The 26,424-nt window shown below is 42.2% G+C and overlaps 1 protein-coding gene across 1 annotated transcript in view; it reads right to left on the reverse strand.

Moving 5' to 3' along the window:
* Positions 1-10,964: 10,964 nt before the first annotated feature.
* The window catches only part of MAP1B (microtubule-associated protein 1B), a 136,933-nt gene continuing 121,473 nt past the window's right edge, over positions 10,965-26,424 (reverse strand). Inside the window, exons 5-7 of the mRNA XM_006875271.1 lie at positions 18,651-25,140; positions 14,326-14,564; positions 10,965-12,921 (exon numbers count right to left, since the gene is read on the reverse strand). Of these exons, the coding sequence (XP_006875333.1) occupies positions 12,766-12,921; positions 14,326-14,564; positions 18,651-25,140 (6,885 nt within the window). The 3' untranslated portion in view covers positions 10,965-12,765. The remainder of the gene's footprint in view (positions 12,922-14,325; positions 14,565-18,650; positions 25,141-26,424) is intronic.

Here is a 26,424-nt window from a genome sequence, read left to right on the forward strand (position 1 = left end):
CCTCATAGCAAAGAACAGAAAGTTCCCTTCTCTCATGGCACTTAGATTCTGGGGTGGGAGACAGGTAAGCTAGTCAGTATGTGTCATACGATGATGAATGATACAGAGAAAAATAAAGCAAGGAAGAGGACAAGAGAATGCTGGTTAAGTGGTGGAGGTACAATTTTAAGCATACTGGTTAGGGAAGGCCTTAAGAAGATGACATTTAAGAAAAGACTCAAGGAAGGAAGTGAGGTTGAGAGCCATGGAGTTGCCTGGGGGGATAAGCATGTCAGACCAAAGAAACAATCTGTGCAAAGATCCTGAAATGGAGGCATTTTTAAAGTGTTTGAGGCTGCTGTGGCTGGGTCACATGTGTAAGGCAGAGATTAAGGGGAAATGAGGTCAGAGAGCTGACATAGGAGAGGACAAGGGGTGGATTGTCAAAGGCCTTCTAGTCCTAAACTAAGGACTTTGGCTTTTACTTCAAGATGAAGAGCCACTGAAGGGATTGAGCACTTGCTGGAATGTTGTAACTGTTCTCAGAGGATTATTCTAACACCACCACTCATCTGTCAGTTTCACATACTGTGGTGACTTATGTGTTACTGTGATTCTGGAAACTATACCACTAGTATTATAAATACCAACAGAGTGACCCATGGTGGACAGGTTTCAGCTGAGTTTCCAGACTAAGACAGACTAGGAAGAAGGAGAGATGGGCTACTTCTGAATATTTTAGTCACTGAAAACATTAGGAAAAGCAGTGGAACACAGTCAAATAGCACCAGAATACTGGATATTGAAGTATGATGAAGAACACCGAAAGATTGTCAGATATGGTATCAGAAGATGAGTACCTCAGGTTGGAAAACACTCAAAATACAACTGGAGAAGAGCTGCCTTCTCAAAGTACAGTTGACCTTGATGACATGAATGGGACCTTCAGGTGCTGATGGAGTACAATGCCGATGAAAAGAAAAAGCAGTAAATATCCATTAAAAATCTGAACATGGAATGTACTAAGTATGAATCCAGGAAAATTGGAAGTTGTAAAAAATGAAATGGAACACAGAAAGATACATATCCAAAGCATTAGTGACCTGAAATAGACAGGTATTGGCCATTTTGAACCTGACAATCACATGGTTTACTATACTGAAAATGGCAAATTGAAGAGGAATGGCGTCACATTTATCATCAAAAAGAACATTTCAAGATCTATCTTGAAGTACAACATTGTCTGTGATAGGATAATATCCATATGACAACAAGGAAGACCAGTTAATACAACTATTATTCAAACTTACATAACAACCACTAAAGCCAGTGAGGATGAAATTGAATTCTACCAACATCTTCAGTCTGAAGCTGATCAAACATGTGATCAAAGTGTATTAATAATTACTGGTATTTGGAATGCAAAGGTTGGAAACAAAGAGGAAGGATCAATAGTTGGAAATATGGCCTTGGTGATAGAAACAGTGCTGAAGACTGCATGATAGACTTTTGCAAGACCAATGACTTGTCATTTCAAATATCTTTTTTAAACAACATGGATCTCACCAAATGAGATACACAGCAATCAAATATGGAAAGAAACAGTGGCATAGTTCCATATCAGCTAAAACAAGACTAGAGGCAGACAGTGGAACAGACCAGACCATCAATTACTCATATGCAAGTTCAGGCAGAAGCTGAAGAAAATTAAAACAAGTTCAGGAGAGCCAAAATGTGAGCTTGAACATATCCTACCTGAATTTAGAGATCTACTGAAGAACCGATTTGATGCATTAGACATTAATGATGAAGACCAAGAGAGTTGTGTGATGGCATCAAGAACATCATATAGGAAGAAAGCAAAAGGTCATTAAGAAGGCAAGAAAGAAGAAAAAGACTAAATGGATGTCAGAAGGGACTCTGAAACTTGCTCGCCAGCATAGAGATGCTAAAGCAAATGGAAAAAGAAAGGAGGTACTAGAGCTGAACAGAAAATTTCAAAGAGCAGCTCAAGAAGACAGAATCAAATATTATAATGAAATGTGCAAAGACCTGGAGTTAGAAACCCAAAAAGAAAAAACACACTCAGCATTTCTCAAAATGAGGGAATTGAAGAAAACATTCAAGCCTCAACTTGCAATATTGAAGGCTTCTATGAGCAACATATTGATTGGTGTAGAAAGCATCAAACGAAGATGGAAGGAATATACAGAATCACTGTACCAAAAAGAAGTGGTCAATGTTCAGCCATTTCAAGAGCTAGCATATGATTAAGAGCCAATGATACCGAAGGAAGAAGTTCAAGATGTGCAGATGATACAAACTTACTTGCTGAAAGTGAAGAGGTTCTAAAATACTTACTGATGAAGATCATCTAATGGCAATTTGACATCCTTGAAGGATCAAATCATGTTCCTTTTAAATGTTCTTTGAGTTTGGGAACAAAAGTAAGTCTGAAGGGGCAAGATCAGGACTGTAGGGTGGGTGGAGCAAGGTTTCCCAATGAACTTCTTATAGGACAGTCTTTGCTACTTTCAAAGAATGAGCAGGTGCTTGGTTGTGATGGAAAAAAATTCTTCCATGCAACTTTCCTGGTCTTTTTCTCACCAATGCAGTTTTCCATTTTCTTAAAACTTCATAAACTCCCACTCTCGTCCTGTGTCCTTTAAGAAAATATATTAAGAGTATCCCCCTTGGAGTCCCCAAAACAGTTTTCCATAACCTCTGAGCTGACCTCTTTGCCTTGAATTGAATTGACCCAGCAGACCTTGTTTTTGTTTTTGTTTTTTTAAGTCACCCTAACAAGACTAAGATGGATGGATTTCTAAGCGATCTTGGTCTTCAGCCACCCACTGATCACATTTTGTTTTGAACTAACTTGTGCATGTGTGAAATGAAACCCTAGTAACAATACTTTTTGACTTACCCCCTTTGGTTCCTGGGTATGAGTCAAATCCATAGTATACTAATGTTAGTTTTATAGAACATGGTAACTCTGTAGGATAAGCATTGGACTGTGAACAACAAGGTTGGCAGTTTGAGCCCACCAGCCACTCCATGGGAGAAACATGAGGTTTTCTGCTCCAGCAAAGATTTAAAGGCTTGGAAACCCTATACATGGTCCTATGAGTCAGAACTGACTCAACGACAATGAACAACAACAATATAGAACTTAGGTCTCTGGATAACACAGATCAGTTTTACTTGAAATGCAGTGAATTACTTCAAATCTGTGTTGGAATGCTAGAATGCTCCTTAGAAGCCAGGATAATGAGACTTCATTTAGACACATTTCAGGAGGGACCTGTCCCTGGAGAAGGACATCTTGCTTGATAAAGTGGAGGGTCAGAGAAAAAGAGAAAGACCCCCAATGAGATGGATTGGCACAGAGATAGCAGCAATGGGCTCAAGCATAACAACAATTATGAGAATGGTGCAGGACCTGGCATCTGGTGCATAAGGTTGCTACGAGTCAGAAGTGACTTGATGGCACCTAACAATAATGAACCCATGTTTTTGTAACTCCCACTGTTCTAGGTAAAAGAAGGTGGGGGAAGATGCTGACAGGATTATATGGTTTAGTGTGCGTGTTTGTTAATAGGGTTCATTGTAATTGTGAAAACTTGGAACTCTAGCGTGTATAATTGAACCATCTCAAAAGCGGGAACAGGAATCTTACTACCAGCAAGGAAGAAGCAGGAGTGGAGTGCATCCTTTGCACACTGATATCCCTGTGCATTGAACCTCCTTGACTCGGGCACAGAATGCTGGGACATCAGAAAAGTGACAGAGGAGCAGCAGCAGCAGAACTAAAAATGAGAGCACGAGACAGAGGGGTGGGTTTCCAGCCCACAAAGCAAGTAAAACAGAGTGACTTTGGGCAGGAGTATTGCTTGCAGTGTGGCTGCCTGCAGACACTTAACTGGGAGAGCTAGGTTTGCTGAGTTAGAGTAAACTGCCTTCAGGCTGAAACTTATGGTGGAGTAATGTGCCCTGTGAGCATTTACCAGCAGCCCTAAATGAGCTTTGTAACATTGCCAGGGGAGGGCAGAGACCAGGCCAAGGGGCCAAGAGACAGAGACAGGACTACCTGTGGACACAGCAAAGGAGAGACTCTCCTGACCTGGAGGAACTATGCCCTGAACATTTCTGATCCTGAATTGTCACCTGTTAGCTTCCCTAAAAAAATAAACAAACCCTTAAGTGTGAATATGGTGTCTGAATTCTGTGTGGCCATTGCAATGAATTATCAAACCCAACTGAGTAAAGAGTGTTGTGGGAGAGATGTGTGGTGATCATTTTTACAGAACTCAACTACTAATCAACGGAGCTCTGGTAGCATAGTGGTTATGAGTCAGGCTGCTAACCTCAAGATCAGAGTTCAAAACAGTGGTTATGTGGGAGAAAGATGAGGCTTTCTGCTCCTGTAAAGATTTACAGCCTCGGAAGCCCTATGCAGGGTTGCTGTGAGTCAGAACTGACTCCACAGCACATCACCACCATAGTACAACATTGTTGTTGTTGTTAGGTGCCATCAAATTGGTACCGACTCATAACGACCCTATGTACAACAGAACAAAACACTGCCCAGTCCTGGTCCAAACTCACAATTGTTGCCACGCCTGAACCCATTGATGCTGCCACTTTGCCAATCTATCTCGCTGGGGATCTTCCTCTTTATCTCTGACCCTCCACCTTACCATAGTAGAACATACAGGGGGCAAAGTTATGAAAATTTCTTAGCCATAACTAAGCACCTTGAGGGAATGATTCACTGGGAATGATAGCTCAGGGCCAACATGGTCCACAAAGACAACGTTCTACACCCTACTTAGGTGAGTAGTGATGGGTCTTTAACGCTTATGAGCAGCCATCTAAGGTACATCTATTGGTCTGTCCCAATCTGAAGCAATGAAGAGTGAAGAAAATTAAAGATACATGGAAACAATTAGTCCAAAGGACTAATGGACTATGCAAACTTCAGTCTTCACAACCCTGGGATCAGAAGAACTAGATGGTGCCCTTCCCACTGCTGATTGCTCTGAAAGGGATCACAATAGGAGGTCCTAGACAGAGTGGGCAAAAATGTAGAACAAAATTCAAAATAATGAAAAAGACTAAACATTTCATCTGGTATAGACTTGTGGAACTCCCAAGACTATGGCCCTTAGTTGCTCTTCCAGCCTAGAACAGAACTCACCCTATAGCTCAGCTTTCAACCAAACAGCACCATCAAGTTATTTCTGACTCATAGCAACCTTATACACAACAGAATGAAACACTGCCCATTCCTGCGCCATCCTCACAATTGTTGTTGTGTTTGAGCCCATTGCTGCTGCCACAGTGCCAATCCATCTCACTGAAGACCTTTCTCTTTTTCACGGAATCTCCACTTTATCAAGCATGATGTCCTTTGCCAGGAATTGGTACCTCCTTATGACATGCCCAAAGTACTAGAGATGAAGTCTCTAAGGAGCATTCGGGCTGTACTTCTTCCAAGACACTTTGCTTGTTCTTCTGGCCGTCCATACTTTGAAAATTCTTTTCCAACACTATAATTCAAGTGCATCAATTCTTCAACGATCTTCCTTATTCGGTGTTCAACTTTCACGTGCATATGTTGTTAAATGAAGTAGAGTCAGTTCCAACCCATAGTGAGAAGTAGCTGTTGACATTGAACTGCCGACTTTGTGGTTCAAACCAACCTTATAGTCAAGTGCTTAGCCTACATCATCACACTAGGACTTGAGTCAGGTGCATCTTAGTCCTCAAACTGACATTTTTACTCTTGAACACTTTAAAGAGGTCTTTTGCAGCAGATTTGGCCTAATGCAATAGGTTGTTTGATTTCTTGACGGCTGCTTCCAAACAATAGGCCTATAAAGTGAACAATAACATCAGGGTGGTATGTACTCCTTAGAATAATTAACCATATGTAATCAAAAGGGCACATTTGCCCAGGTATAAAGCTCAGAAGGCAGGAAGGGATAGGAAAGGCAGATGAATAGAAACTCAGGGAGGAAGCGGGATGACTGCTGTTCCATTGTGGGAATTGTAATCAACGTCACAATTTAAAATGTGTAGGAATTGTTGAATGGAAAACCAATTTGCTCTCTAAGTGTTCACCCAAATCATAATATTGTTAAGTGCCACCAAGTTGGTTCCGACTCAAAACGGCCTTGTATAGGGTTTCCGGGGAGTGGCTGGTGAGTTTGAACCACTGACCTTGCAATTCAATTACAATAAAAGTTTAAAAACAAACAAACAAACAAACAAACAAAAAAACAGTTAGGAGTGCTAACCCAGAAAGTGCTATGTAAGAAAGACCTCTCCATCTGCTTCCACAAAGATTACAGCCAAGAAAACCCTATGAAGTTCAGTTCTACTCTGTGACTTGGAGTTAACTAAACAGCAGTGGGCTTGTTTTTTAAAATACAGAGAGCTTGTTCTGTAATAATGAGCAAGAAACTAATTAGGAGCTCAACCAAATGACAGACTACAGTAATTCCAAATGCAAATCAAAGTCATTTTAGACCCAAATGTGTTCTATAATCATGCTTTCCAATCTCCTCTTTGACATTATTATGTTTACTTGAAACTTTGAAAAAAATACATTAGTATGCTAGTATGCTTCCACATGATGTGTACAACAAAATCTCTAAATTCTGTATGTTGTTGTTAGTTGCCACTGAGTTGATTCTACTCCTGTGTGCCGAGAAGATGTGTTCCAACACCAAACCTGTCTTCAGGGTGTCTCTGGGTGAGTTCAGATCGCCAGCCCAGCTTTTGGCTAGATGTGGAGTGAATCACCATTTGCATCAACCAGGGACTCCTGAATTTTCTATAGCAACTCCATTTTGAAAACTCAGTCTTTCCAGAATCCCGACCTCCCCATTATGAGGCGGAGATGTGATTTCTTCATCAACTCATCTAGCCATGTCGTACCAGTGTCACACTAAAACTATTTACAAATGGATTCTGATGTGTCTTTTGGGATCTCAACCTCTGTTCCTAGCAGGCATCCATGAGGGGATTGGGAATCAGCTGCAGCCCTAAATCCAGTGGGCTGTAATTGCAGCTAGAGTGGAATGCGGAACCAGAAAGCTACTCCACAGTCTCTTGAAAACACACAATTCAAGGTCGCTCTTGGATTCGCAGAACCTGACCTCAAATGTCATAACTACGGTGGCGACACTAATGGAGTCTGAACTTGGTGGTTCAGACCCTTTCCCAGCCAGAAACCACTTCTGAGGCTCAGACGTGATAAACATACATACAGAAAGAAATCTTAAGTTTGAAATTCCTCAACCTCACAAAATGTTCTCCCCTACAAGAATGGTAACATGGAAGGAAACCTGTTGAAACGTTAGACTCATAACTGAAATAAACAAGTAAGTTTGTCGAACAAGTTATGTTTTATGACTGTTCACAGGGCCTCCCACTGTCTTATTTCTCTCTCTCTCTCTCTTTGGAGCGGGGTTTTGATACGTATGTTTTCATTTCACCCTAGGGAAATAATACAGTGTTGGATGTGGTCAGATTGGCTCTTAGCCGACACTGTGGAGGTGGTTGTGTGCTGTGGAATTGGTTCCGACTCATAGTGACAGAGGCTGTCAGTCTTTATGGGAGCAGAAAGCCTGCCTTTCTCACAAGTAATGGCTGGTAGTTTCAAACTGCTGACCTTGAGGTTAGCATCCCGATTCATAGCCACTATGCTACCAGAGCTCCTTAACAACTCATTAGAGCTCAGAACATCCGCCTTGGGACCATTGTGCCTCTCATTTTATAGGTGAGGGAAGGAACAAAGAAATGCCAGGCAGGTCAAGTAACTGAGGTCTGCAGTTAGGTGCAACAGAGCTTGGATTAGAAAACCTGGTGTGTTGTGTCTCTGATTTATGTGGTTTACACAGGAAACTCACTCAGTGTCTTCCATCAGTCACACTTTTTGAGGTTGCTGAGGTCGTAAGTGCCATTGAGTCACTGAGAAGTTTGGCTAATTTGCTGTTATCCTTAGCTACCATTGACTCACCCCCTAGCTCATGGCAAGCCTGTGCATAATGGCATCATCTGAGATGGGGGTGGGGGTAGAGCTCCTGATTTTTCTTCCTTGCCCTTTTAATTTAGAAGCTCCACTGAAGTTTGTTGAGCATTCTAGTAACTCTTCCACACGCAAGGCAAAAATTCTACTGCTAAACCACCCTAGGCCCCCTGCTTTTTTTGTTTATTTGTTTCTCCTTAAGCAATCATTTTAATTGCTCCTTCCTCTCTCATCTCCTAGTTTCTAAGATTGATACATACCATCCTTAAACCCTAAAGTACTCAAGAGCTTTAGTAACAGTTACATATATTAGTAGCAAGGTGCACTTGGTACTTGGCAAATACCTGGGCACCCACTGTGAATACCTCTGCTGCCCTGGCTCTGTGTGGGTAGCAAACCCAAATTCCCAATGACCCAAACTGAATACCAAACTCAATAAAAACAGCACACACATGAACTTTTGCCACTTTTGTAGTTTATTGTGGAACTGAGTTTTTTTTTGTTTTTTTTTTTAACCTTTTACATCAAATATCCTCAATGGAAGAGGGGATATTGCACACAAATATCATAAAAGCACTACATATTACTTTCACTGGAAACTAATTTTCTACATTAGATATGACTGGATAGGATAGAATGATGCAGGATTATAAGATATAATACCATACACAGCTGCAGACTGACACAAACACCATTCAGAACAAGAGAGAGGAGTGTGAGGGGCTTCTCAGTTGGGCTCAAGACTGCTCCTTCCCCCAGGGGTGGGGAGCAGAGAAAGCTGCTAGTAGCACAATGCTCAAAGCTGTGCTCACCGTGACAGCTGGGTCTTGATGCCGCTTTTCAGTGGCTCCTATTCTGGGGAGCTCCAAACGAGGGCAGAGAAGCTCTTGACTTTTTCCCTTCCTTTTCAGCTTTCGATGCTGCCTTTTTAATTAACTTAGTAAAGTCACAGACAGATCTTTTTTTATAAAAAATAGCAAATAGTTTTAATACCAGGTGAATTACCTAATTGCTTTCGAAGAAAAGCTCATCCCTAAGCTGTTTTTGGTGTGTTGTTCAGTTGGCTAAAAGATAAAAGCCTACAGTTCCTTTCACATGGAAACAGTATCTTTTTTTTTTTTTTTTCTAAATCAGAAGCGCGCAAAAAAACCCAAAAAAGTTATTATCCTAATTCACAATATCATTACTGAGCAAAATTTCTTTTGACAGGTGACTAAAGAGAGGCAATAAAAGCAACTTCGGAATTGTAGAACAGCTCCTAAGAGCTGAAATTTGGGAATAGAGGGAAGATGGAAGATGGTACAATTCCATTAGCGGATGATTAAATCTTATTAAAGGAGTATTAGAAAGCTCCTAAACGGCGTAAGCTATTGGAGACACTTAAACATTCATATACACTGGGGAAACCATTCACTATGATATGTAAGGTTTAAAAAAAAAATTTTTTTTTCGAACTCCATGGGTAATGGTGTTAAAGGGGGAGTCAGTCATTGTATCCAGTCCCACCACAAGACTGAGAAAGCATGCATAGGGGTTGGGGTTTGGAGGAGGGATAGAACTGGGTAAAATTGAAAATGGAGGGTCATCTCTAACATTTCATCTCTGTAGAATTTTGTTTACGAATACTACCAAAAAAGTCATGAGTGCTATCGATGGAATCCCATCATTTCAAGAGTTTCAACTCCTTCCAGTCAAATACTCAATCTATACATTGAAGTCAGCAATCAGTATCAAACAAGGCTCCTAGAAGTCTGCGTCAATCTTTAGCTCTCACCATGAATGTGCATGGTAGCTTGTGATGGTTGTTACAAAAACAAATTGTGCATGTATGGAACTAGCAGAATTAGGTTAGTCACACAGGTAGGAAAGGTGTCTGGAAGGACAGGCGCAACCTGTACTGCAATTATTATTGGTGCTCATCATTGGGACCAATGGATGGAGAGAGGTAAGAAAATATTTCATAGGGAAAAGAGCCAGCTGACAAGTGAGAGTTTTGTGATTTTTTTTCCCCCATTAAGTCCCATAGCAAAAAATAAAAGAGGAGTGGGGTACAGTGGTTATGGTTGAAGACTGGCTATAATTCTCCTACTATGTTTGTACTTTTTAAAGCAAAATAATGTACCCGTTGAACACATTTAGTTTGGGAAACTGGTAAATCATTCCATCTTCTATCAAAGCAAAGTCAACCAAAGGTCTGGATTTGGCAAGAAGGCTACATACAAATCAGTTTCTCCTCACATGCATTACAGAGGCCAATTCAATTGAACAGCTCACTGTTAAATCATTACCTTGAGTATCTTAATTTGACTCCTAAGTTTGAAGTAGATGAATTTATACTCACTGAAATCACATCAAAATGACTTTACCACTGTGTGTTCATTTTTTGTACCCTTAGTCATTATTGTCTTTTTAAGGACTTAAAAGAAATGGGGTAATAAATAAGTGTTTCTAGAGAAACCTAACAAAAAAGAGAAAATCAACTTTGAAAAAAAACAAAACATAAAATAACATTTGGAAATTATAATTCACAGCATTAAGTAGACTGTGTAGGTCCCTCAGTGAAGGGACCGTGAAGAAGCATTGTTTAAACCCTCATTGCAGCTAGCAGTGCAAAACATACACTTCTCAGTCAAAATAAACAATGTTAATTTTGAAATAAATAACTAACAGGCAATAAATGGGGTCACTGTCCACTACTTCGCAGATCTTAAGAGTCTGCAGGCAATTCGACACAACGGAACACAGTGCAGTTGTCACGGAGAAGTTGCTCCATCTGAACGCTGGGGGCAATGACCTGCCACTTGAAACCTGACATCAGTTTTAACCATGATCTGGCTTGGCTTCCCAGGTTCAGAGTTCAGTGATGACAAGGATGGAAGTGATCTCTGGATGTCTATAGGATGAACCGTAGGAGTTGAGAATTCATTTGTTTTTAACATATTCTTTATTTTTCCAGAAAGGAAAACCCTAAAGCAAATATGTGCTAGGGTTCTTTGACCGTGGCTTGGCTCTTTAGCCTCATGGTTGAACATCTGGAAAGAAGAGTCTAGGATGATGTGTTGTGAAGGCCCTGACTGACGAGTAGCCTACTTTGCCATTCTCCCCCACTCTCAAATAGTATATACTCAGATTTCTAGGTTATGGGATTCAAGGGGTGGAGGTATCATGGTCGTTATGGGTTTTCATAAATATTATTACTGCAATATCAGACTTCAACCTTACCAGAACTTCAGAAAACATTCTTTTTTTTTTTTTTTTGCCTAACAAAAAACTAAAAAAAAAAAAAAAAAAAAGACTGTCACTTGAAAATTTTCTTTGTATTTTCCTGTAAATGAAAACATGTTAAAAAGTTCATCTATGAAAAGTTCTCACATAGCTAAAAAAAAAATTCTTCTGTACATTTTTCCATTACATTGAAATTAATGGAAAATTAAAAAAAAAAAAAAGTACATGTAAGACAAAGGAAGGTAAATACTGTACACTTACTGAAGATATCTTCCACCATTAAGATTCACTGTTTTCCCAGTTCTGCACATAGAAGCCATTTCAATCTTGAACTTGCAGTAGTAAAGAAGCTATGAAAGGCTGAGGGGCCACAGGTACACTGAGATTGGGTTCAAACCACAAGACTCAGCATCAAACTGATGCACCCATCAGATAAGCTTCTAGTACCCTCCCACGCATACACACATGTTCCTTTACTTCGAGTATCTATAATCCTACACGGATGTTTTATAAACTTGCTGTCTCACATTAAAAAATAAGTGCATCGCGTATCTTTGTACATTCAAGTCACTTTCTAAGGCAAATTGTCTACCGTATGTACTCCCAACTGCTTTGGTATTTGCTTCAGTTAATCAGGATGGACTTGGGTGTTGACACATGCAGGTTAATTGACTGAGTGGCCTAAGTGAGTGGACAAATGCTGGGAGCATGCCTTAGATCAACCTACTTGTGTGTTTACAAAGTCTGAGAGTGCCGAATGGGGCCCAAACCACTTTACTGCTCAGTCTATACTCGCTATGCTATATGCCTGTGTGCAGCCCTCCAATAGAAGGAGCTTAATTAAGGCGTAAAAACCTCACAAGCCTTCATAACAAGTTTTGTTCTCTTCCAGCCCACTTATTTTAGAAAAGACAGACCTTTGATGACTCAGTCAGACTGACACAGATTGAAAATGTGCCCTATGTAGACTACAGAATACATATTGCCTGAGAAAATGCAGATCGAATTCTTGGTTATTTTCTCTTCCTTACCCCACCCTGCTCTCTTTTTCTCTCTGGATATCTCACCAGCCATCTTTCCTTTACATCCCCTTCTCTTGCATTCTTTTTCTTTCTCGCTCTGTTCCTCTCTCTCCTGTGTTCTCTCTCTCTTTGTGCGCGCTCTCTCGCTCTCTCTTGCTCTCTCTCTCTCGCTCTCATTCTCTTTCTAAGACAAATGCCTTGATCTAGCAGAAGTCAGTTGGGTTTGCTAGTGCATGGTTTCCAAATGTTCAGCAGAGATGAACTGGGGTAGGTAATTTTGCAGTAATTTGAACCCTATTGTGGGAATACTGTTACTTCCCTTAGCCATCCGCAAAAACTGAGAAATATTAGTGACTCGTATCACCGTGACACAGTATAGCATTTGGCAGGTCAGAGTTCCGCGACTTGATTAGACGAGTTGATGGTTTAGAAAAGGTGTTTTCCAATTGAAGAATTTCCGGACACAAAGTTCAAATCCTGTGGTGTGGCTGGCCTTGGTTTTTACAGTTCAATCTTGCATGCAGGGAAGGATTCATCTTGCATAACCACGGTGCTGCTGCTTGCTAACACCATAATGTTGAGGTCCTGCTGTTTCTCATGGGTCTCCTGGTACCACTCTCTCATCACTTCTGAGTCGTGAGTTGGGATCAGGGTCACCTGCAGGGAGAGAAAAATTAGCTATTGAAGGGCAGAGCCAGAAACCAGATGAAAACAACAAGGAGACCAACAAGGTGTTATTTCAACCATTAGAGGAGGGGAAAGATAAGATTTTCTGTTTTCTGCAAGAAATGCAGAGGATTTTTCAACTTGCATTTGCCAGAAACCACAATAAAGCAGCAAAGAAATTCATTTTTCTGGGGGAAGTTGAAGGCCAAAACCAAAGACAAGTAATGATTAGTCAATAAGTCCATCTATATTCGCTGCTAGTTTTTCTAATTCTTAAGTGTTACAAGAAGCATTTCAGTTCAGATGCAATTTCATGTATTTGCTTTAACATAACTAATGAGTTTTGCATTAAAAATATTGTCTATTTAGACCAAGGAATTTTTAGCTCTTATGGCAGCCTAAAGCTCTCATTGTTGTTGTTAAGTGCCGTCAAGTCGGTTCCGATTCACAGCAACCCTGTGTAGTGTTTCCAAGGGGTGGCTGATGAGTTAGAACTGCCGGCTTTGTGGTTCAAACCAACCTTGTGGTCCAGAGCTTTATCCCACAGTGCCCTTAGAATCTCCATAGTTGTGTACAGTTAACATTTCATCCTAATACGGAGCTCTGGTAGAGTAGTAGTTACAAGTCAGGCTGCTAACCTCAAGGTCAGCAGTTCCAAACTACCAGCCGCTCCTCGGGAGAAAGATGAGACTTTCTGTTCTCGTAAAGATTTACAGCCTCGGAAATCCTATGCAGGGTCATTATGAGTCAGAACCGACTCCACGGCACACCACCAAACTACCAAGAGGTGGCTGAGCTTCTCATTAAATCTCAATGATTAAGTAACAAGTCTATTTAATATTATGCAAACACAGTTTACTATATGACTCTCTGAAGAACCACAAGCAAAAGGTAGACAAAGAAAGATCACAGCTGAAATAATAGAGGGTGGGTTATGGCCAGGCCTGATGTTTGGAAGCAGACAGTGGGAGCGTCCTGTTGAGGACCATCTGCAGCAGTGCTCCGCCTGTGGCATCTCCCATGGGTTTCTAAATGGCCATATTCCCATTTATGAAACACAAAAGACTAAAGACAAATTGTTTAATAGCTCTCACATATATATAGGACCCCTTTGATTCACACACACAATCTTGTTACACAGGGGGCAGGGCAAGGAATTTTGGAGCGATTTTGCTGGTAAATTAATGACACCCTTACATAGGTGAAGTGGCCTTCCTCCAAGTCCACGGTGGTAGTGCCAATGCTAATATGCGAGACATGTTCTGTTTGTTAAACCCGTTTTTCCCTCTACATCATGTGTGACAGGCCCATGTGGCACCTCATAGGGACCCACAGACAAAGGTGTTTCTGGATACAGCTCAGTCAGCAATGCAGACACAGTCCTTGAACTCTTACCTGCATGTTGCTGCCCCACTGAGCTTTCCCTTCCAACAAGGCGTCCAGGACGGCCCGGCTTGGCTCCTCAGCAGCGGGGTCGTTTCCACTCACCACATAGTAGGATGACCTCACTCTCTTGAAAAATTCGACATCAACGTTCTTACTATTGCTGTGGTTGGGAATATAGCACAGGTCCAAATACACAGGGGGGCCTGGAGGCACAGCTGAGGACTTGGCCGTCTTGGTGGTTCCTGGTCCTTCAGTAAGTAAACAAAGACAGAGAAAGCGAAAGGGCACATCAATGAGAAGGGAACTATACACCCATTACACCTTCCTTACTCATCTCCAAGGAGACCCTCTGGGACATACTGTGGGGCACTGGGCATTCCCATCCCCTAGTAACTTGCAGAAGAAGCCCTGTGGTGCTGTGGGCTATGTACTGGACTACTAACCAAAAGGTCAGTGATTCAAAACCACCAGTCACTCCCCAGGAGAAAGATGAGGCTGTCAGCTCACTCACAGACTTACAAATCCTACAGACCACTCCTCCTCTGTCCTACAGGGTCACGCTATGAGTCAAAATCGATGGCAGTGGGTCTGGGCTTTGGGCCTGATAACTTGTAGAAGGCATTCAACTTTGGCAATTTGAGAAAACATGATAGTTTACCATCACAACAGGAGAAATGAAGAGGTGTAGTTTCCCTTATGGACAATGTATTAGAGAGCATTTCAAATGGAACCAGACTGTTAACTCCTCCTTGAAGAGCTAGTAATGTACATCTTAATTTGAAAAATGATCTAAGAAACAGATTTTCATGTCATAGGGAGGCACCTGTATTTGGTAAAATCATAGTCAAGAACTCTCAGTAATCCACTCTCAGGTCTCATTTGAGAGCAATTTTACAAGCAGTTGAATATCTTACCCTTATATTGGGTCTCCTAAATGGATGATCCAACTCCACATAGATTTAAAAATTCCTCAGCACAGTATTCTGAAAAGCCAGACACTCCTCCCTAGAACAAGGCTAGATACTAGGCTTTGGAAAGAGGAAGGTTTAGAAAGGCTAGGCTTTCACTAGCCAAGCAGGACATACCAGAGTGAAGAGAGGGTATCTTGCAGCCAAAATTCCCAGTTTAAATCAGAACGGCCTGGGCAAGTAAGAATTGAGACTAACCCAAATGTCTCCTGGCATCTTACTTGGTGAGCTGGCATTCTCACTTGTTCCAGGAAGCAGGGTCACCTCAGCCAAGCTTGTGCCCGCCCAGAACCCCTTTTGTTTTGTATCGGGTGAGGGAGACAGAAATCCACTGCACCTGAGTCCCCAACAGGCTATTCTAACTGGTGGGCCCCTCAGCAGGCCTTGTGCAAGCTTTTCTGCTGGAGAATAGTACTTCCTCCCTGCCACCCCCCCCCCAGTGAAGAAATCTGCCCACCCAGACCACAACTAAAGTCTGGACAGAGGCTGATGTGGAGAACACAAGCCATTACAAATGAGGCTAAATCTTTGTAAATCTAATATGACTAACAGGAAGCAATGAGAGAGACTAGGGTTGAAACAGAGTTTATACAATGAGCTCCAATCAGTTAAAACATTCACTGTTCATATGGCTCATATTAAGAGAACTGCTTTTGGATACCCTCCCCTGCTCTAGCCACCTCACTCCCCAGCAGACACACACACTGACAAAACTAAGTTAGAAATTTAAGTTGTAACATTTTAGAAACACTAATAGAGTGTCTCTTCACGCCTGAGGCACGTAACCAAAAAATCCAAATACCCAGGCCCCATCCTTCTGAGTCTGATTTACAATAGGGCTGGGGTTAGGGCCTGGGCACCACTATTTTTTAAAAGTAATCCAGGTTATTCTAATGTTCAACTGGTTTGGAGTCAGTGTTCTATACTCTTTTAAAAACATACGCTTGATCCTCTTCCCATTCTTTACACTTTGGCGGGACCAGTCCCTGGAAAAGGACATCATACTTGACAAAGTATAGGGTCAGAAAATAAGAGAAAGACTCTCAATGAGATGGACTGACACAGTGGCTGGAACAACAGGCTCAAACAGCAACAATTGTGAGGGTGGTGCACGACTGGGCAATGTTTCATTCTGTTATACATGGGGTCGATCTGAGTCACAACCAGCTTGATGCCACCTAATGACAACATAGCATTCGTAAAGACTGTCATCATATAGTCACAACCACCAGTTATTCTGTCAACAGCCCAATTTCATTTTTATGGGTGGTTGGAGAATAAGAACCAGCCCAACTGATATTTGAATAAACGGACTCATTTTTTACTAGACTAGCCGGTCACTTTTATGAATCTGAGTTGAAAGCTCTCAAAATATCCATTTGGGGGTCTCCTGTTGCATTCTGATTTACAGAAGAAGTTTCTATTCCATTTCTTCTGATAACTTGAGCACTAAGTTGCTGCCATCAATGCCAAATGAATATCGCTCATGGAAACAAATCAAATGACTATCATGCATGGAAAGAGGGCCTAAGGGAATTGCCACCAGTTGACCTAGGTTTGATTTAGAAATCAATGAATAGTGCAATTTTGCCTTTTTAGAAATCCATCAGCAAAGATTGTTAGAGTCAATTCAAATGGACTCATCTTTATTTACTACTTTGCTTTTAAATTATTTCTTTAATTGACCCAAAATTCTTTTTAAAAATCAACTGTGAGGACCATCAAGAGAGAAGAGCACAAGCAGAGTGTGGCACCCTATCCAGAGAAGCAGCGACACCAGAGATGGAGGAACAGATGAGGACACAGAAAGAGGGAGCAGCTGAGGACTCTGGACTCATGGAAAGAGAGGGATTGGGTACTGGCAGCCAGGAGGCAGGCTTGCTGAATGTGCCCTTTGGTTTTTAAATTATTATATAATATATCCCTGAGTGTTTCTGTGTACAAGCCCCACCCACCCACCCACCCACACACACACACATAAAACAGGTAATGGAAGCAAATACTGTTGAAGGATGATGCATGGAGGAGATTGTAATTATTGCAATGAAACGATGGTGTAAAGCCGATGTTCTCCCATGTAAACTATCAACTAAGTTCACAATAAAAACTTGAAAAAAAAAATCAGTTACGGAGGTTAGGGCATATACTCTGGCAAGTTTTGGTAGCAAATTTAAGTGTTTTTTTCTCTGAATGAATTTCATGTTTTCTCTTAGTTGCAAGGTAATTCTTTTAAAGCAAAGCATGAATTATCTGGTGTTTTTTCAATTCTCAGCACAAAGAGATGTAGTTTGTTTTCTATATGTATGTAATAGCCCAAATATGATAAGAACCGAATCGTGAAATTGATGCTCCATACTGGTTAAAGTAAAAATTTGTAGCTGATACTTCCTAAAATATACTGAAATTGAGAGTTCCAAACTTCATCACTCTGCTATTCCCTAATAAATTAAGGTCACGTTATTTATATTATATTTTGCTTTACATATTTGGATTAATTTATATTACTTTGTGAACTGTAATCTAAAAGCCCATGATAACTATGTGAAGCAAATACAATGGATTAATGCAAATCTCTGTGATAAGTTTGAAGCAACAAGAGGAAGCTAGATCATCTGTTCCATTAAAAACCCAGGTGATTTCTGAGAAGATGGTAAGTCTGGGAATTGGACCAAAACCTATGACCAGAGCCAAGGTCACTGCCAAGTGGGATCTCAATCTGAATAGTGTCATGAGGCTGTGGAAATTAAAGGAAATAGGAAAAGGGCTTTTAATGCTTTTCTCTCAATTTATACTCAATTTCAGTCAACTGAAACTGTTGTATTTATTGGTTGACAGAAGAGAGCAGCATTGTGTTTAATGGGGAGTTCTCACCAGTGTGATTTTTTTTTTTTTTTTTTTTTTCATTTTAAAAAAAGGAAATATAAATCTAGAGGCGAAATAGCTCATTCCAGAGTTGACTTGGAACCTTGGGTCTTCTCTGAACCTTTGGGAGGTCAGTCTGGGTCACTTTAGCTTGATGCTGGGGCCACTATGGCTGAAGTCAATGCCAATGCAGTTGTTTAAACACATCCCCTTGGTTCTGAAGACTAGCAACAGAATTTCAGCTGCTGTATTCCGAAATGGTACAAACCCAGCTCTGATGAACCAGAACTTGTCTGGGCTATAGGCTGAACTATCCAACATCTCCAGGCCTCACTGGGCTGGGCTATCCACCTTCTGGCAGAAAGAGGCCAGTAAATGGAAGGGATCAACTTACCCTCTTTCATCACCCTAGTTCAACCAAAGACATTCAAAGATTCCAAATGAAAGTAGAACTGTTGTGACCTAAAGTAGAATATTTGAGTGCCCGATTCTTCCTTGACCTACCTGCAGTTGCAGTCTTCACTGACTTGGATGTGGAAACGTTGGTGGCGTTCTTGGTCTCCTTGTCTTTTTCTTCCCCACGGGCAGCTTTGACCTCAGGAGTGGTAGTGGTTTTTGATGCCTTTTCCAACAATTCTTTCTTCTTAGGAGAAGCCACTCTGGACACCTTCTCTGAGGACTCTTTCAAGCCCACTGGTTTAGGGGAAGCAGCAGAGGTCTTAGACTTCCCATCACTCTTCTTGACAGGTGAAGATGACTTGGTCTTTGTACCTGGTTTTTTGGTTTTGGTTTTCTCTTTCAGATCTTTCTTGAGAGCTTTGCCCAGGTTCTGCTCAATGGCCAAGGCCTCTGGATCCACCATGGACACGTCAGGGTGACGGGGAGATGGGCTGCGGTCTTGCATAGGGACTGGAGGTGGGTCCATGTGTTTGTACGTGACGGTTTTGTCTGTGGGGATGGTTTCAGATTCATCTTCAGAGTCAATGTTTGCATCAGCTGTGATGGAGGGGCACTCTTCAGTTTCCGGGGGAACATCTGAGTCTGTCTGGGATGGGGCTGACTCGCTGACTGAGGTGGGAGGTGTCTCATCACACTGTCGCCCCTGTTGCTTGCCTCCTGGAGGTGGTGGGGCTCCCCCTGATTGAGTGAGGGGCTTCTCAGACTCTCCAGTTGGCTCTTCACTGGAAAACCACTCTAAAGGATTAGGATTAATGAAGGAGGGTGAGAGCTCTGTCTTGGGATGCTTGTATTCACAAGAAGACACGAGGCATAAATCAACATCCTGGCGGGCCTCTGAGGGGGACTTCTTTTCTGCCGTGTAACATCGGTCTGAAGTCTCATAGGAATACGTAGATGCCTGGGGGGTTCTGGTGATTTTTTCTGTAGTCTCATAGCAGTATGTGGAAGTATCAGGGGTTCTTGTGGTTTTTGTAGATGTCTCATAGGCGTACGTTTCAGACTCGGGAAAACTGGTAATTTTCTCAGTGGTCTCATAAGAGTAGCTGGAATCCCCAAGTGTATGGCCACCATCTTCAGAATCATCATAGCCATTGCTGATGTCATCCAGGAGCCTTCTGGACCTCTCGATCTTTTCATAGCTGTAACCGCTCACTTCAGGGGTCCTTGTAGTCTTCTCGCTTATCTCATATGAGTATCCACCCTCTTCAGGGGTCCGTGTAGTCTTCTCTGTAATTTCATAAGCATAGCCACCATCTTCAGGGGTCTTGGTGGTTTTCTCAATGGTCTCATAGGAGTAGCCACTGTCACCTGGGGATTTTGAGGTTCTCTCTGTCTTTTCATAGTAATAACCACCTACATCTGGGGTCCGGTTGGTTTTCTCATAAGATTCATAGGTATAACCTTCTTCATCTGAGGACCTGGCTGTTTTCTCTGTCTTTTGATAAGCATAGCTGAAATCACCAGGTGTCTTCCCTCCATTGTCCTTCTCCAAGCCAGATGTGGTCAAATCTCTATTCAAGGCTAGATGGTGTTGCATTGTATCAAATAACATTGAGGCACGGAAGCCATAGGGCTCTGTGGATGCTGTATCCATGGGTGGAGATGAGGAAGTGGCTGTGTTCTCTTTGACTGCAGAGGTAGAATCTGAAAAACTAGGTGAATATAAAGGAGAAGACTCTCTTGGGGTCAGAGGAGAGATATCAGATTTTGGTGAAAGCTTCTCTCCTTCCAGACTTTGCACTTTTTCAGAGGTAAGGGAGGCATATAAGGATATATCTCTGGGAGGAACCACATCAGATAGAGTATCTTCTTGGAGAGGAGAAGCTATCTGAGAAGGGGTATGTGCGGAAGAGGTGGATGGGGAGGCCTCTACCTGAGATACTGAGATCAGCTCAGAAAGATCGTTATCTTGGGTGGAGGATGGCTCCTCCATGGGCGGTATCTTATGTGATAAACTCGAGTCCTGCAAGTCAGGACTATAGTCCACTTCAGTTGGCCCATTCTCAGTGATGTGAAGCATACCTGCACCTGCACTGGGGTGATCTGGAGACTGTCTACTAAAGTCCATAGCAAGGGAGTGCTCAGGGGATTCTTGGCCAAATTCAATAGACATTGAGGATTGTTCTGATCTGTGATCTTGAACTGGTGTCCTGGATTTGGCTGTTTTAGGGGAGAAATCTGGTGGAGAAATTGACATTGGTCTTGGGCATTCTTCTTTAGATGGAGACATTTCTGTTTCCTGGAAAGTGGTAGGTGTTTGCACAACAGACACTGAAAGGGAGTCATCAACTTCTGTGGAATGCGGGGAGCCAACCTCAGCATGCAGAGAAGGAGACACATCATCTGTTGTTGGCTCTGGGAATGAGCTTGTAGCCACAGAAGCTGTGGAGACTGAAGCCACGCCCTCCATATGAGAGTATGTGTCTTCTGCTACACCCTCATCCACAGGAGTAGCTGACTTGTCTGAGACAGTGCCTTCAGAAATGGACATCTTAGTGTCTTCTTTAAAAGATCCAAACTGGCTGACATCTATTTGTGTGGGAGAGACATCTCCCCCTAACTTTCTTTCATCCAGGGCCAGTCCTGGTTGAGCACTCATGGCCTCAACATCATCAGTCTTCTTTTCTTTTTCTAAGTCTTCCTTTATTGGTATAAAGTCTGTGCTCTTCTCTTCCTGTTTCTCTTGGAAAAGCCCAGTGGAGGTTATTTCAGAAACTGGACTTATTTGGTCTGGAAAGCTTTGTTTTTCATTTGTTCCTTCAAAGGGACTTTTAGTACATCTGCCAGGAGTCTTGTCGTCAACACTTAGAAAACTTTCGTATGCAGACTCGGATCCAATTAGAGGAGGACTGCGTAAAGGAGACAAAACTTTTTCCATAGGTGACTCTGAATCAGGCACAGGTTCATCCATGGGGCTTATAGAAGGCCTTTCGCTGTCATCTTTGGAATCATCGAATTCAAAACTCACTGGGACAGCTGATGGTTTTTCGATGACTTCTGTGGGGAGGTGACTAGCTTTCTCATCCGTGGGAGATTGGTAGTAAGGGGTGTGACCGGCACTGCCAGTCGCAGACTGTGATGGAGACACCACTTCCAGAGTCTTATCCTCGGGACTAACACAGTGTTCCTCAACGACTTCTTGAGTCACCTCAGGAGTCACTGGGACCGCAGCCTCTGCTGAGACTTTAATCTCATTGGGTGTCAGAGAGAAGTTCACACTGCGTTCACCCAGAGGGGTCTTTTCTATGGGTGACGGTGGAGATGGACTCAGAGATGGACTCTTGGATGAGCTAAGTTTTTCTTCTGAAACCACTGAGGTATCTCTGATCTCCAGTGTGGCACTGGCTTTCATGTCTTTCTGTTCAGCGGAGTAAGCATCACGTAGAGCAGATTTGCTGAATTTGTCTTCCTCCATGGATGACGGTGGTGAGATAGTGGAGGCTGAAGCATTATAATCCTTGCCATCAGTGGCGTCTGTTTTTGACCCTTCAGATAATCCATTAAGTGAGATAGCCGGTTTGGAGTACTCCTGAGCATAAAGTGAGGACTCATATTTGGTGATGTTCATGAACTCCTGAGACGGGGACTCTGTCTCTTCATTGTTAGTCTCATCGCTCATCACGTCACGAGGTGTAGACATCTCATCCATTGGAGTGGGCTCGCTAGAGATCTCAATGGTAGACTGTGTATAGCCTGAGGTGGCAGTGAATTCCTCAGGCTGGTCTTCTCGGTTCTCCTCATCAGAAGCGGTGGCCTCACTCTCCGAGCCTCCAGGTAAAGTCTCATCATGAATTGAAGATGCAGGTTCTCGAGCAGGAGATTGGGCTCCTGGTTGCTTGGTTGATGTGGCAAGGAATCCATACTGATCCTCAGCACCACCGGCCTCTGCAGCCTTGTCAACCACAGCCATCACATAATCTTCAGCTTCAATTTTTTCAGGCTCATAATCTTCCTCTCTGGCATCCTCTGCTTTGTCCTCTTCATTACCCTCCTCCTCAGATTGCTCAGTCTCTCCTTTCTCAATTACCTCATCCATGTCTTCTTCTGCTCGGTCATCACCACTAGCCACAGATTCCCTCTTCTCCTTGATGTGCACATCTGCCTCAGCCTTCACACTTTCCTCATCCTCCATGGGGCTGTGCTTTGAGGTTCTCATACACACACTTTCCTCACCATCTTCTTCTGGCTCTTCAGCCTCCTCAGTTTCTGCCTTCTCTTCATAGTCTCCAGTCTCTGAGGATTCTTCAAAACCGGCTCCCTCATCTTCAAACTTTTCAATGTCATCCACACCCTGCTTCTCAACTGGCTCCAGCTCCTCGGGCGTTTGCTCACATTCCCCTTCCCCCTCAGTAGTGGTGATTCCCTCATCGGGAGACTCAGCAGGACCTTTGATGACTTCTGTCTCTTTCTGAATGACATAAGCTTCAACTGGCTCTGTTTCCTTTAGTTTCTCTTCATCTTCTATTAGCTCCAACTGAGGCTTGATGTCCTTTGCTACATCAACCTCTTCAGCCTTTAATTCTTCAAAGTCCTTAGTTAGATCTTCAGGGGATGACATCAGGGACCTCTCAGCTTCAAGTTCTTTGGCAGGACCAGTTGCTGCTATTCCAGCTGCCACCGATACGGCTGCTGCAGTGGCCACCGTGCCAATGGCTGCAGCTGCAGCCTCTGTTGTTTTGCTTTCCTTCTTAATGACTTTAATTTTCCCTTTTTCCTTTGGCTTTCCTGCAGCAACAGCATCTTTCTTCACAGACTCTTCCTTCTTGGGTACTTTTGGTTTTAATGTAACTGGTTTTTTTGCTTCCGATAGAGGAGTAGATGATTTCTTTAAGTCCTTAGAGATCTTCTTGATTTCTTTTTTGGGTTCTTTTTCTTCCTTTTTAATTTCTTTCTTTTCTTCCTTCTTCACTTCCTTCTTGGCTTCCCTCAATGGTGTTTCTTTCTTAACCTCTTTCTTGGGTTCTTTTTTCTCTTCTTTCTTGATTTCTTTTTTGACTTCCTTTTTCACCTCTTCCTTTTTTGTTTTTTCCTCCTTCTTGATAGGTGTTTTGTCTTCCTTTTTAGCCACTTCCTTCTTTGGCTTTTCTTTCTCCTCTTTCTTTTCTTCAGATTTTAGCTTTGTTTCCTTTTTCACGGTCTTCTCCTTGGTGACTTTGGGTTTGACATCTGTGGCCTGCTTTTCAGCCACCTCTGTTTTCAATGAAGACTGGTCATCTTTGCTGGACACCTCCTTTTCACTCACTGAAGGTTTGGTCTCTGTTTTGGTTGGCTTGTCTTTTTTCACTATTACCTTTTCTTTGCTTTCCACTTTGGGTGACTTTTCCACGTGGTTACCTTTTGTGACATCAAGGGTTTCTTCTTTAGACTCTTTTCGCACAGATTTGCTAGTGAGTGGTTTTGTGGCTGGCTTCAGACTTTCTCGACTATCAGCCCTTTGTTTCAGTTTTACTTGTTTCACTGCAGGAGTGACTACTTGACCAGTAAGATCTTTCTGGGTGGCCAGTGGTTGTTTCAGAAAGTCTAAATGTTTGAGTTTTTCCAGTCCTTCTAGGATATTATATTGGGTGCTGTTTCCAGGAAATAGGACTCGGATGATTTTCTCTGCAGGGTTTGCTGGATGCCACACAATCAAAGATGAGACTGAAGTTAAATAGGAAATTGGGATATCTACTTCTTGACCATTAGGTAGAATTAGTTCAGCCTTGTCTTTGTTAGTGCCAGTCCACTGCTGCATAAAATACTGCATTTCCTTGCTACTTTTGACTGGATTAAGCACATACATCTCTAGTTTACCAACTCCCATCTTTTGGAAAAGAATGACAGGATCGACGGTATTGCTAACACTTCTAAACAGAGATTCTGGTTTCATGGACAACTTGTTTAGGTACTGAAGAGTGAAACAAGCTTCTTCTATGCTTCTTTTCATCTTGATGTTTGGCTCTGGGTTTTTCAGATTTTCAGGTACATTAAGAAAGACAACTCCTAAGTCAGGGGAGATGAGGTTTTTCATCCAGTCACTATTTGTGGTGGAGCCTTGGGACTGTTCCTCCTCAAGCTCAGCTATTTTCCGCTGCAACATGCTGTTGATTCCAGGCAAATTGTCATCCCCAATGTGGGTGAGCAGGATAGAGTCCACTCGGTCCAAGTGTCTGATGAGCTTCCAGAAGCAAGACTTTCTTTCCGATCCTCCATTGATGAGCATATTGAACCCATTCACTGCAAACAACGCAGAATCGCCTCTCCCGCCTGGAAAGATGTAACAGCAGGGCTTGGACAACTTTAGAAATCCGCCAGATGTGGGAGGTTCCAGAATGTCAAAGGGAGATGGGACTTCCACTGATTCTGAAAGATACTCAGTAAATTCTGAAAGTCCTTCCATTTCTGGTAATATAGAGGCTGAGTTGAGTTTAATATTGATGAAATCCTGGAGATTGTGTCTGTCAAGATTGGAATTCTTCCAGTCCCCTTCTTCAGGACAGAACAGGGTTAAACTGGCTTTGTTGGCAGGGTGGGTGGTGCTCAGTAACTCCCCAATCTAGGATTTAAAAAAAGAAAGGATGAAAAGGTTTAAGTACTGTCATCACTAATCTATGATCCTCATCTATGATTAGATATTACAGATCACTGGATGAGTGTAGCTCTGATGGACTCATGTAATGTTGCTAATTATTTACATGTTGAAATACTTTCATACTGGCAGGTAATCAACCCCTGTCCTGAAGCCCCTGCGACCCTCCTACTACTCACACCCAAGGCCCCTTCCTCTTCTTTTGATTCAGCAACCTTGGGGCCCTTCTTGCCCTGTAGGGGAGCCCCAGACCCTGCCCCTGTTCTGGGGCCAGTGCCATCTGGACCATCAGGACCTGTGCCAGAGCGGTGATAAAATACTGTGGGTATCACCCCTGGGCACTTGCCATGACAAGATCACCTCTGAAATATCGTAAACTATCAAAGCAGTGGTAGTGATGTTGGCCCAGGATCAGACATTGTTTCGTTCTGCTGTGCATAGGGTCACTATGAGTCGGTTCCGACTCGATGGCACCTGACAACAACGACAACATCAAAGCAGAAGGCTATGTGGATGATTCACCAATGATATAGAATGTTTTCTTTTATTCTTCTGGGTCTGCCCCGCCCCTCCCCCCACCCCAAAAAAAAACAAACCTGATTGACACATTAAAGTAATTTAGTTAATAAGATGTTTGTTAATGTCTCCTTTTAGACTTTGGTAGGTATAAAAGAAAATAAAAAGGTTTTGTTTTTGTTCCCCTCTTACTACAAAATTACTGGTTTCTGGTATCAGTTCATACTATTTGAAACACAAGTGGTTCATCCAGCAGATTCTCATACTATGGCTTAAAGGGTGGTTTTGCAAATACAAATGCATTAATTGGCACTGTGATCGTTAAACTGGCTAGATAATTGTACAAGTGAGTGACCAAATTCACCCTTCATTTGCTCATATTCAAATCCAGGGGAAACACTATGAGCTCTCACAGCTCCCGTGACTTTTAGGACAAGCTGGGGATAAGTGGATGAAGATCAAATTTAGCTCAAAGTGTTTCACCACATTGTTAAGTACTTCCCATAGGATGGGAATGTGAAAGAGAAAATCAGGAACAAAATCAAGATTATAATTTAATGAAAACACTATTTTTTAAAAAAATTTTATTGTTAAGTGAGTGATAGTTTACATGGGAGAACATCGGTTTTACACTCATCTTTTCATTGCAATGATTACAATTCCCTCTGCATCAGCATTCAACATTATTTGCTTTTATTCCCTCTGTTGTTGTTGTTGGGTTTTTTTTATGATCGT

This window comes from Chrysochloris asiatica, unplaced genomic scaffold (assembly GCF_000296735.1).
Source record: "Chrysochloris asiatica unplaced genomic scaffold, ChrAsi1.0 scaffold00316, whole genome shotgun sequence".
NCBI classification, from domain to species: domain Eukaryota; kingdom Metazoa; phylum Chordata; class Mammalia; order Afrosoricida; family Chrysochloridae; genus Chrysochloris; species Chrysochloris asiatica.